This window comes from Cricetulus griseus, chromosome 3 (assembly GCF_003668045.3).
Source record: "Cricetulus griseus strain 17A/GY chromosome 3, alternate assembly CriGri-PICRH-1.0, whole genome shotgun sequence".
Lineage (NCBI taxonomy): Eukaryota > Metazoa > Chordata > Mammalia > Rodentia > Cricetidae > Cricetulus > Cricetulus griseus.
This window is the reverse complement of record NC_048596.1, coordinates 75,338,712-75,350,857: the sequence shown is the minus strand read 5'-3', so window position 1 is coordinate 75,350,857 and position 12,146 is coordinate 75,338,712. Positions and strand designations below refer to the sequence as shown.

General features: G+C 48.5%; 1 protein-coding gene across 2 annotated transcripts in view; it reads right to left on the bottom strand.

Moving 5' to 3' along the window:
* The window catches only part of Nsmce1 (NSE1 homolog, SMC5-SMC6 complex component), a 29,496-nt gene that overhangs the window by 2,907 nt on the left and 14,443 nt on the right, over positions 1 to 12,146 (bottom strand). For both annotated transcript variants that reach the window (XM_027404709.2, XM_027404710.2), the window contains exons 3-5: positions 3,522 to 3,643; positions 3,307 to 3,384; positions 2,303 to 2,449 (exon numbers count right to left, since the gene is read on the bottom strand). In XM_027404709.2, the coding sequence (XP_027260510.1) occupies positions 2,303 to 2,449; positions 3,307 to 3,384; positions 3,522 to 3,643 (347 nt within the window). The remainder of the gene's footprint in view (positions 1 to 2,302; positions 2,450 to 3,306; positions 3,385 to 3,521; positions 3,644 to 12,146) is intronic.

The following is a 12,146-nucleotide window of genomic DNA, read 5'->3' as shown; positions in this document are numbered from 1 at the left end:
GCTCTTGAGGCTGGACCCCACTAGAGGGAGCCAACCTGGCATGTAGGGAGATGTGGCTAGTCAGTAGTAGATGAGGTTCTGATGCCTGAACTTACCACCCTCCAGTCCAGAGCCTCCCAGTGGACCACCCAGCTGACAGTACCTCAGAGCCAAGCCAGAGCTCCCCGGAAGGAAAAGTACCCTTGAGCCATATATGGGAAGCCTTCATTAGCAGATGAAGGCTGCATTTCTGAGCCAGAGATGACTCTAAAACTCAGTCCCTCTGATCAAGGAACCGGCTGCCCAGGAAGGCTTGTCAGGGACCAACTAGCAACCCTGTCACCAGTCCTTCATGGGTCCCCCACAGAACTCACAGCCACCCTGCCCAAGGTGTCCAGGCCAGAAAACACAGCCAGAGACGGTGGAGGAGCCAGGAGGTGCTCTCCCAACCACACCCCTTACTGCCTGAGCCAATGCCTTCCTTCATCAGATACATGGTGAACAAGAACTCCAGAGGTGTCCAGTGGCAGGGCTGAGGAGAGTGAGGGGCTGATGGGTGTCAAGGCAGAGAGAAGCAGCTGGCACACTAGTTTGCAGAGCTCCCCTCCACAGCAGCTCACAGAATTCTTTAGAACTTCCATCAAGCCCAGATAACAGTTCAGAGCTTTCCCTGTAGAAGGCAGAGCCAGCATCTGCATTCTGAAAGGAAGGCACCGAAAGATGGGGCCTGGATGCCACGGACACCATGGTAGGCCTCAAGATGCTGGAGGTGGGAACCTTCCTCTCAGAAGCAAAGAGATGGGCAAAAAGAACTGTCCATAGTGAGCAAGCTTTTCTACTACCATCTGTAAGTTTCAAGTACAGTGTCTCTGGCTTCATCTGCTAGACCAGGCATCCATTCAGCAAGATTTATTGAGCACTACAGGTGTCAGGCAGGTTCAGCAACAGGGCAATGAAGTCAGAATCCTTGCTCTCAAAAAGTTTGCCTCAAAGAGAACACACCAAGAACATTCCACATTGGCAAACCTAGCCCTGAGGACAAGAAACTGAGAGTCACTGATGTGTGCTACAGACACCTAACTCAGGCTTGTTACCCGGGCTTCAAACTGCAGAGTGTCAACATATGCAAATCACGAAGCTGTGGTCAACACACCTCCACAGGACACTGATGTCCCCAAGCTGGCCCTTACCCTCCATGGCCACTCCTGCCTCTCTTCCCAGCAATACCCAGGATTAGAATTCTAGCAAGCTGCCCAGAAAGAAGTTAAGGGCAACTGAGGCCACAAATGGCAGCCTTGGGCTATGGGTCTGACTTCCCAAGGAAGAAGTGAGGGATGATGTAGTACTGCCATCAGATGTAAGCTGGGGCTATTGTGGGGGCAGAGTTATGATCAACAGGGCCAACCTGAGTCCAGGTATGGGCTTATGCAAACAGCAGTGCCTTTTATGGGGAAAAACCTGGGGCATTTGCTTCGATCCAGCCAGGAAACTTCATCACACAGCCTGCTTCTCTCCCAGACTTACTGTGTCTACATGTCCTCTTTGCACCTCTAATGTCGGTGTCATAGTGCAAAGACCAGAGCACTGAACCTCAGCAACATCATGCTAACAATGCCATCACAACAAGCACTCTAAAAGCCTCCTATGGCAGGTGGCCCAACAAGGTACTTCACACTCTCACACTTGCCCTTTCATACCAGGGTTCATTTCTCCCCAGGTACAGGAATGAAAGAGCAGTCACCTGTACCAGGGATCAAACCCAGGCAAGTGTTAGGGCCATGCTCATCCCAGCAACTTGACCTTTATCTTACTTTTTCATTGCTGTGACTGAGGTAACTTATAAAAGAAAGCATTTAATTTGGTGCTCACAGTGGGTACGACCATGACCATGACCTTTGTGGCAGACAGGCTTAGCACTGGAACTGACAGCTTACATCTTGATCCATTAACAGGAGGCAAAGAGCACATTGGGGATGATGGGGGTCTTTTAAAACCTCAAAGCCCACCCCCCAGTGACACACCTCCTCCAACAAGACCACACCTAATCTTTTCCAAACAGTTCCACTAACTGGGGACAAAGCATTCAAACATCTGAGTTGGGCAGGAGCTATTCGCACTCAAACCACCACACTTTGCCTCTGTCTGCACCAGCGATCAGATGAATCCTTCAATGATTCTGGCCTCTTCCACTTGTGACTGTAGCACCCAAGACAGACCATGTGAGTGTCAGGAAACACAGACACTCCTCATAGGTCACTGAAAGCTTACAGCAGAGAAGGAACCTGCCACTTTCAAGTGAACCAGATGGAAGGCCATCGGGTACCTCAATCAGCCACTTGCTCTGCACGAATTTCTGCAGCACCTGCTCCGCTTCCTTCTTCCTCATCTTTTTGCCTTTGAGTTGATCAACCAGGTTCAAAATGTTTGTAGAAGAAGCAAAGCCAGTTTCTGAGTCAACAATCAGTTCCAACTGCAAGAGAAAGAGGTGCCTCATTCATCTACTAGGATAACAAACACAGGGCCTAAGCCACCAGCGAGCCCTGGCAGGGATGGGCTAAAATGGCCCCAACCCAGGGAACAATGGCCCACAGACAGCCCTTCAGCAAGATTTTAATTTATAATATACATCAGTAGACATGTCCAGTACAACTGATGAGATGACCACTCCTGTCACACCACCCTAGAATAGGGCTCTTGCCCTGCTGCCATCTCCCTGAAGAAGGAGACAGATGAATAACTGGGTACATGAGGCAACACTTCTCCAAACTCAGAGGTGGAGGAGCAGAGCCAATGTGGGTCCAAAGAGGCTTCAAGGACTCGGGCGGGCTAGGCACGTTCCCTAAGACTTCTATCTGTAGCAGGACAGGTGCCAGGTGTCCTATGTATGCACAGGTGTGTCCCAGCCTTGTTCTCCACACCTCTGCTGACAGCCCAGATCATCATGAAACCACAGAACTAGAAAGTCTATCTGTCCTGGGCCAGAGTGGAACAGCCCTTTCTTCCCTTCCCAATAACTGCTACATGCTTCCAGGACTGAGAAGCACAGTCTTAGCCAGTGTGTGACAGATGGGCTGAGAAAACTGCTCGTCAGCATGCGTTGAGCGCCTCATTAAAGTGCAGGTTTGGGTTCAGCATTCTTGGGCAGGGACTATGACCCATGCATTCCAACAAGCTCTCCGGTGATTTGTTTGGCAGGTGGTTTAAGGCCTGTCACTCCCCGTGAGACCCAGGAAGGTGGGGAGCATGACAGTGACCTCCATGACTGCAGTTTCTATTTCCTCCCACAGAAGTACAGCCAACAGTAGCAGCGAGAGCTACTGTACTCACAGCCTTTCTAAACAGGTCCAGCTCGTTCTCGGCAAAATCCGTGGCCATTTTGGAAACTGAAGTTGTAGAAAGATTCACCTAAAAATAAATCGCATAGTGATCAGGCTGGGTCTTTACCACAAAGTTGATCATCATGGCTCTTTTTCCTCCCTCTCAAAAGAGCCCTCTGTTGCAGTTTCCAAAAATGCCACTAGAGGGCACTTTATCACACATACCAGAGCATAAATGGGTCTCCCATCATCTTCCGTGATTCCTTTCTTTATCTCAATATACAAGGACTCCAAGACACTGTTGATATTGTTGATGAAGTCCTCCAGCTTATCTACAGTAGCATTTCCTGGAAATAAGCGGGTGGAAGGGGGGGAGGGTTCTTCAGAAAAGTACACACAGCCTGTTTCAATCACTCTGGCACCTGACCTCACTGGCAGCCCAGCCAGAATGTTTGGGCTCTCTTGGGCCAATGCCAAGGCTGTGTGGTTTCTTTCTTCCCGGAGTGCTCAGAGATAAGCTGAGACAGAGAGGGTGTAATGAGGCAGAAAGGCCCTGGAGATTGCTTTCTCAGACCACTGCGACTATGGCCTTCCTTCCTCTAGCCCCAGTCTTCATCCCAAGAGCTCCACAGCTCCTCCTTCAAGGAAGCCATCCAGGACACATCTGCAGACCCTGGGCCAGCCCAGGCCTAAGTAAAGCGCCACAACAGGGTAAGAGAGGCTCACAGAAGCACCCATGGCATAAGAGGCCCTGTTTTGAACACAGTCCTTGCAGCCATTGCCCAAACTGACCTTGCTCAGGCCCCAGCACCCCTCTGGGCTGGTGTGAGCTGTGGGAGCCTGGCTCTAGCAGAAGCTCATGGTATGCCACCAGGAGGAGGCCACAGCCGGAGACCTTCTCAGGAGCCCTGAGTCTGAGGAGGGATGTAAATCCAGAACCACTCCTGCAGGGGACTCAGGTGAACAGACACTAATTAGCTTGTGAAGAGGAACAGGAAAGGCTGCAAAGGGAGGGGGCATTTTACATTGCCCCAGCTCAGAGGTTCAGCCCTTCTGCAGACACAGAGAAGGCAGACGGCCAGCTTCATATGCTGGAATTACACTTCCACCATGTGATGCTTTCAAGCCAAGAGAATTACTGTTTTCATTTATTAAAACAATTTCAAGCTGGGCAGAGGTGAAACACTCCTTTAATCCCAACACCCAGGAGGCAGAGGCAGGTGGATCTGAGTTCTAGGCCAGCCTGGTCTACGGAGTAAGTTTCAGGACAGCCAGGACTACACAGAGAAATCCTGTCTCAAAAACAAAACAAAAATTAAAAAAAAAAAATGACTCTAGGGGAAAAAAATCAGAAAAAAAAAAAAAACAGAAACAGAAAACATGCCACCATTTATGTTGAAAACCATAAAAATCACACACAGAGAAAGGCTAGGTTGCTCCCCAGCTTTGTATAGATGTCCTTCCTAGCACTAGGAAGGACCCTTATCTAAAGGGGTCATCACAGGGACCTAAGTTGTGAAGAGTTGGCTTCCCCTAGAAAGTAGGCATTTCCAACCTTGTGTAATGAAAATGAAGGCAGTTTAAAAAAAAAAAGGTCATATTGGTAGCAAAGGACATACTACATTAAGGGCATATAAGGACCCAGGCTCACTGGGGTCCTTTGGGATCACCCTTTGGGGTCACCAAAGGACAGGCTGTGAGGCTAATGGCAGATCACCACTGTAACAGTAACATACATGTTTTTAGATTGGCTTCCTTTCCCCTTTGTTTTTAATAAATGCAAATTTAAATCAAAAATCAATAGAAGCTAATAGGTGGAAAACAGCGATGTAGAAGGAAGCCAGGACTCAGAACTGACATCTGCACCTCCCACTGCTGCCTCCTATCTATCACGAGAGCCAATGCAAAGGGGCCTTTCTCATGAAGCACCTTCCTTGGCATGTGAGATGGCTGTCCACACAGCCCATGGCCAATGCAGGTTGGGACCCTTTCTGGCCAGCAACTTTGGAAGATTGACACCGACTCTGGCAAGGGAGTCGGGTGTTCAAGAGCCACTTTAATAGAAATAGTATTAGCATGCCTTTCCAGGGAGGAATCACTCCATACACCATGTAAGGGACCAGCATGTCTGGCGCTGGCTGATGCACAAGGAAGAGCTGGCCTTGAGCAGGTTTCACTAACTTATATACACTGTAGACTTATGCATTTTAGATACTTTGTCATCCTTAAATTTCTTTCAGGTTCCAGCCACAAGTTACACTTCGAACAATTTAAACAGAGACAGGAGACTGCAAGTCTGTCCCCTTGGGCAGGTGGGAGGTTTACAAAGAAAAGATATTGCCAGAAATAGCTCTTGAGTATACCAGTGTTGTTTTCTATCAGTTGTTGCCCAGGTCCATCTGGCCCACCTGGCAGAATAGTGCTTTTCCTGCTAAGAGTACAGAGACTTAATGCAACCAGGACTATTGATGGTTGTGACCCTACACTGCCTCCCTTGAGATGCTATTCTTCAGGGATGGTCCTAATGACTGGTTCTGTATCAGTGTCAGTGCTATGTCCTTTGTTATGGGAATGCAGCCTAAAGGCTGGTCAATCCTGGTGAACAAACATTAACATCCTAGCATTCTAAATTTCCGTTATCTCCAACAGGCCTGGTTAGCAGACCACTTACCTTTGGGGTATTTTGGAGGCAGAGCTCCAAATTACACTTGAGTGACTCAAGGTCTCCTACACAAATCTATTAGTGAGTCCTTTATAACATCATAACATCAGTTCTGTTATGTTGAGTTTCTTCCACATCAACACCTCTCACTGGGTGACAATATACCTTGTAAACAGGATCAGCCCTGTCCACCCCATGTTACATAAGGGACAAGTCTCACCTCCCTCTAAAAGGGACAGTTCATATTTTCCACCAAAGAAGAACCTCAAGGTGTCATTCAGAAAAAAATGTACTTTGTGGGCAGATCAAAGGCACTGCTCTAGCAAACTGTACTTTCCAAGTACCTTGGGGGCAAGATGAGATTCAACCCGCTTTTCACACAATCCTCCAGAAGGGCCATATCCATGTGACTGCCTCTACTGACAACCTTGTGTTCAACAGGTCCCCACACCCTCACTGTCTCCAATTTGGCTTTGCTATTTGGTAGCAACAGGGCCAACAACAGAGACCTGCTTCTCTGAGCTTGTCTTCCCTTTCATTTCTGAAGGCCAATACATGCTTTTACCTCTGACCATCTCTCAAATAATCCAGCTGATCTACACAGCTCTCAGCAGCATCCTCTACTCCCCACAACCTCCCGGCCAGGCTCATCCCTGATAAGACTAGCCAGGGTTCCCAGCTCTACCCTCCATAGTTCTCAAGCAGTATCTCAGCACGGTCACCAATTATCACATCTGGCCACCCACCCAGGAGTCACCTGCTAATGCCTGGCTATCTCACAGCCAATCAAGACCACAGCCTCCTCTCTTCTTCAAGCTGTCTTTCCCTATCATGTAGCCTGAGTGGAAGTAATTCTAGGGACTTCTATTCAGAAAAGCAGATACAGGAGGTCCCTGAGAAGCCAAGAGCTCAAGTTAACCAGAAGGGGACCCAGAACCCAGGCTAGCCCATCCAACAGCCTGTGGATGCATGCTAGGACAAAGACAAGCTGGTTATGCTGCCAGTCCAGGAGCCACTGGGAAAGGGAAGACTACTCTGATATGTGTTTTATACCTGGTCCCAGATGTCAAGCAGCCCTGGGTCCTCCCAGAAGCCTCTGAACTCACTCCATTCTAATCTAGCCAGCACTGGGGTCTCTCTTGTGCTACCAAAATTGAGGATGCTGCCACTCAGTATCAAGTTTACACAGGGTGGTGCTTCCCACCCTGTAGTCTTTGAACAGTGAGTGGTCACTGGTCTGCCTCTATTGCTCTGAGAGTTCTTGGTCAAGAAGCTACAGTGTGCAAAACTTCTAAGTCAAAGGGATAAAGCATGAGTCCCCATATTCCTAGCCCACAGGAAGAAAGACAGCTTGTACCATGTAACACTAGCGCAACTATTTCCAGTATGAAGTCCTACTGTGAAGGATTTAAAAGAGTTAATTACCACTACTCACACCAAACCTCTCTTTAGAATCTTGAACTTACTGAAAAAAAAAAAAATGGCATACACTTCAAACACCGAGGGTCACACAAGCTAATCAGAGGCTGCTTCCCCAGTGGCATCAGCCATAGCTGGCAGTATAGAGTGCCCAGCTACAAGGAGAGCAGGCTCTGGGCCTAACCAGGATCTATTTCCTTACTTGTCATGCAGGCATCTGCTTTTCCTCTAGGCTGTGATCATGTAACTGTAATGCACCCTGTGGCCTGCAGAGCAACGGGCACTGGTGTGGCGCGTTCATCATTACAACCGCCCTGCCAGGTGCATTATTAATAGACTCTTTATAAGCTGGCTGCCTAAAGAGAGTAAACAACTTGCTCAAAGTTTCCCTAACTTGGACATGGAGCTGACTCCAGATCCTCAGTCCCGGGAACTAAGCCATACACACTCAGTAGAGAAAATCTGAGGCCCTCCCATACCAGACCCCAGCACCATCAATCACATTACTTCAGGCACAAAAAGGGGCTCTTCCGGAAGAAGGGAATACCCCGGATGAAATTGCCAGAGGGTCTTCTGAAGTCAGAGATGCTGCACTGGAAGCTAAGTGGCTGACAGCAGCATGTCGAGGCCAGCCCCACTCCCTTGGTCTAGTCCTTGTCTGGTCCCACCCTAGCATGGACTGCAGAAGGGCAAAGGCCCATGAGGGCATGCCTGACAGAGAAGCAATTACAACCTGGGGCAGCTTTATGGGGTGATTATCACACTAAGCGAAGCATGCCTCTTTGACTCGAGAGTTTAGTGCACTGAGACGACTGTTCTCCCTTTCTTAGTCTGTCTTTCCTGATGAACTTCCTGCTAAATCAGAGCCGGCTTCTACAGGCTGTGGGGCTACAGTTCACTGCACACCTTACCCTAACAGTAGGAGGCCAGGAAGTCTGTTGCCCTAGCCTCCGGCCAACAAGTATTTTTGTTTTAAATGAGGCACCAAAGATAGAAAATGCTTTTTTTAGGCAGAGAAAATAAGAGTAAAAATCAGCCCCTGGGGACCAAACCATTATGAGCCGACTTGGCCCATGACAGCAAGAAGGCAGCCCTACTGAGTTTACCAGCAAGCCAGGCCCTGCCACAGATCCAAGTGCTGGACAGAGGTGTCTCTGAGAGTTCAGACTCTTCAGCTGGAACAGTGGTTCTCAACCTTCCTAATGCTACAACCCTTTAATATAGCTCCTCATGTTGTGGTGACCCCCCAGCCATAAAATTATTTCGTTACTACTTCATAACTGTAATTTTGCTACTGTTATGGATCGTAATATAAATACCTCATGAGAAGGATATCTGATATGCAATCCTATATGTAAAAAGGACATTTGACCCCCAAAGGGGTCTCAACCCACAGGTTGAGAACCACTGAGCTAGAACAAAGGAAAAGCAGGCAAGAAAGACACAAGGGGTGCATGGGGGCTCTGGGTTTTCCTCCTTCAGCATGCATCACTCATCAGTCCTAGGGAAAAACCACCTTGACCTTTAGACATGTGGGCGCAAAAAAAACGAGAACACCAGAGTATGGTCCTGTGCTGTGCTGGGAGGTACAGGGTGAGAGGTGAAGCATCTTTCATTAAGCATAGAATTCATCTGACGGTTTTCAGCACCAGCACACCAGCACTGCTCATCCTTCTGAACAGACCCTCAGGAACCACTACCCAGGACGGATACACAGTGATGTGTCACATGAATCAAAATCACACAGGTCCATCCTTTTGGTTCAACATGAATAACAGGGGCCTCCTGCATTGATTGACACCTACTATGGTTGTTCTTCCATGCAACAACATTAAAAAAAAAAAAATGTGGGCTGGAGAGATGGCTCAGAGGTTAAGAGCTGCTCTTCCAGAGGTCCTGAGTTCAGTTCCCAGCAACCACATGGTGGCTCACAACCATCTGTAATGAGATTTGGTGCCCTCTTCTGGCCTGCAGGTGTACACACAGACAGAACACTGTATAATAAATAAATAAATCTTTAAAAATAAATAGATAGATAGGTAGGCAGGTAGGCAGGCAGGCAGGCAGGCAGGCAAGCAGACAGACAGACAGGCAGACAGACAGGCAGACAGACAGACAGATAGATGCCTGAGCTCACAACTGCCTAACTTGACTCCTCCATCGTCAGGGGTCAAGTCAAGAAAGAGAAAGGTAGCCTGCCTGGCACGTGGCAGATTGACTCTAGGGTGGGATAAGGAGATGGACTTTCCTGTCTTAGTCGGGGTTCTATTGCTATGATAAGACACCATGACCAAAGCAACCTGGGAGGAAAGGGTTTATTTCAGTTTACAGTTTCACATCACAGTCCATCAGTGAGGGAAGTCAGTGCAGGAACTCAAGGCAGGAACCTGGAAGCAGAAACTGAAGCAGAGGATGTGGAGGAATGCTGTCTAATGGCTTGTTTCTCTTGACTTACTCAGCCTGCTTTCCTATTGCACCCAGGACCACCAGCCCAAGGGTGGCACCTCCCACAGTGAGCTGGGCCCTCCCACATCAATCAGGAGGGAAAAGGCACCACAGACTTGTCTACAGGTCAATCTGGTCTGGGCATTTTCTCAACTGATGTTCCCTCTTCCCAAATGGCTCCAGCTTGTATGAGTTGACACAAAACTAACCAGTGCAGTAACAAATAGATTCAGATATTTTTGTTTGGTTTTCATTTAGGTTTTCAGATGGAGTCTCTTTGGCTGGCCTCAACAGACTCATGGTCCTCCCTGCCTCAGTTTCACATGGGTCACCAGATCCAGCCACCCAGTTTGGGTTCTAGATGCTTTGTTCAGAGGCCCATTTCCAAGCATGCTGCAATCACTGTTTAATAAATGAAGACATGCTAGCCAGCAAGCCTATTCAGCTGCACCAAAATAAGACAGGCTAGCATGCTCACTGCACTGTCCTGCCTCTGGGCTGAATGCCCATGAACACTGCACTGCCATCCATGTACACAGTACAGCTATGCAAGTACATTCCCCTGGCCAATGCTATGCAGCATTGCTCCACACTGCCATTTTTCCATCATGGTTGAGTTTTGAATGTCAACATGAATCGTCACAGAATATGTAAACTATTTTTAGTGGAATTTTACTGGTGACCCTGTTAGTATAGATTCCACTGCAACTACTCTTGCTGAAAGCAGGAATCCACCTACCCTTTACACAAGTAGCAACTGTGACAGCTCTGTGCCACAGGTCTCCCACCTGCTTCCTGGTGCCCTTGTGGAATATCTGATGGGGGTGCTTCAGGGGGTGGGAGAGGCTCAGCTGAAACCAGAGCAGCCCACCTTGCTGTATCTCTGATGTGCAAGTGTCTTCTCAGGTTTCTTGAGAACAATGCTGGCTGACACTGCCAGCTGGCAGCAGGAAGTATCACTGTGAGAGCAGCAGCCCACCAAAAGCACAGACTATGGCAACCGCACACTCAGCCAGGTTTTCATTAAAAACAAACATACACACACAAACCTGGTGTTTTCTTTTTGGCGTGTTAACTGACTTAGACCACCATAGGGCACTGTACACAGTAGGGCTCTACCAGTTTTCAAACTCCATTGAGGGCTGGAATCCTGGGAGGAGATTGCTGGCCATCTGATAAAGCTGTAGTTTCTGACTGAGGCAGTATGGTAAACACTCTACTCCAGAAGCTGGACAGACAGGCAGTGGCCAAGCATACATAAAGCTTAACTGTGAGCCAGCAGTCCAGGCAGCCACAGGCCTAACTCAGGCAACTTAAGCTCCAACTAGACTTATGGTTAAGTCAGACCACAGCCCTAACAACCAGCTCAGGAAACAAACCACCTACCCAGAGCTAACAGGATTGTGACAGCCAGGCCATGTTAACAGCTGAAAGCTTCCTGCTTCAACTCAGGCAAAGTGTACATCCCTCAAGATCTGCCAGCATCCAGCTTCCCCAGACCAGCAGCCTGTAGAGACCCATCCAAGGCCCCCACACTCCTCCTGGAGCAGAGCAGCCCCTACACCGAACAGGCTCAAAGGCAGCAGCTCTGCAGCCTAGCTGTAGTTCTTCACTACCTTACACTGTGGGTCTGAGGCAGAGCACAATACCTGGGGGCTAGATGTGAGTGCTGGCGTGCACTGTCACAATGACTCTGGGTTTGCACTCTGCACAGGCCACTCCTTCACCTTTTGAGCCCCTGCACCTTGCACTGAGGCAGTGGACTAACTGCCATGCTCCATATGTTGCCTGAGTGGGGCCAGATGCCATGTCCCACCTTCAGGCTGATCTCTTTACTCTTAACCACACCTGCTCTCCCTCCACAGTCCCTCTCCTGATCAACTCCAGCAACTGTGACCCTTCCATGGATCACTCACAGAGCTCCACTCCACCTCAGCACTCCTTCCTAGGGAAGCAAACTCAGACTCAGGTGTGCTTATTAACTGCTCATGCCAAGGAAGATAGATGTACAATGAATTCATTAAAAATACAAGATCATTTTATTTGGATCCAGCTTCTAATTACACTAAGTCTTCTCTGGGAAAAGGTATTTACAGTGTGATAAGAATGGAAGACAGCTAAAATGTCAGCATCAATGTGACTCACCAGGAGAACAAGGAAAGAGCTGTGGGCATGTTAGCAGCTTGCTACAGTCATACCTGGGTGAGGCAGGGAAAGGTTTGCAAACACTGGGAAGACTCCCATGTTCAGTGGATACCGAACTCAACAAGCTGTTTACACAGCAGACACCAGGAACTTGCTGTTTGTTAGGCTTACTGTTAAAT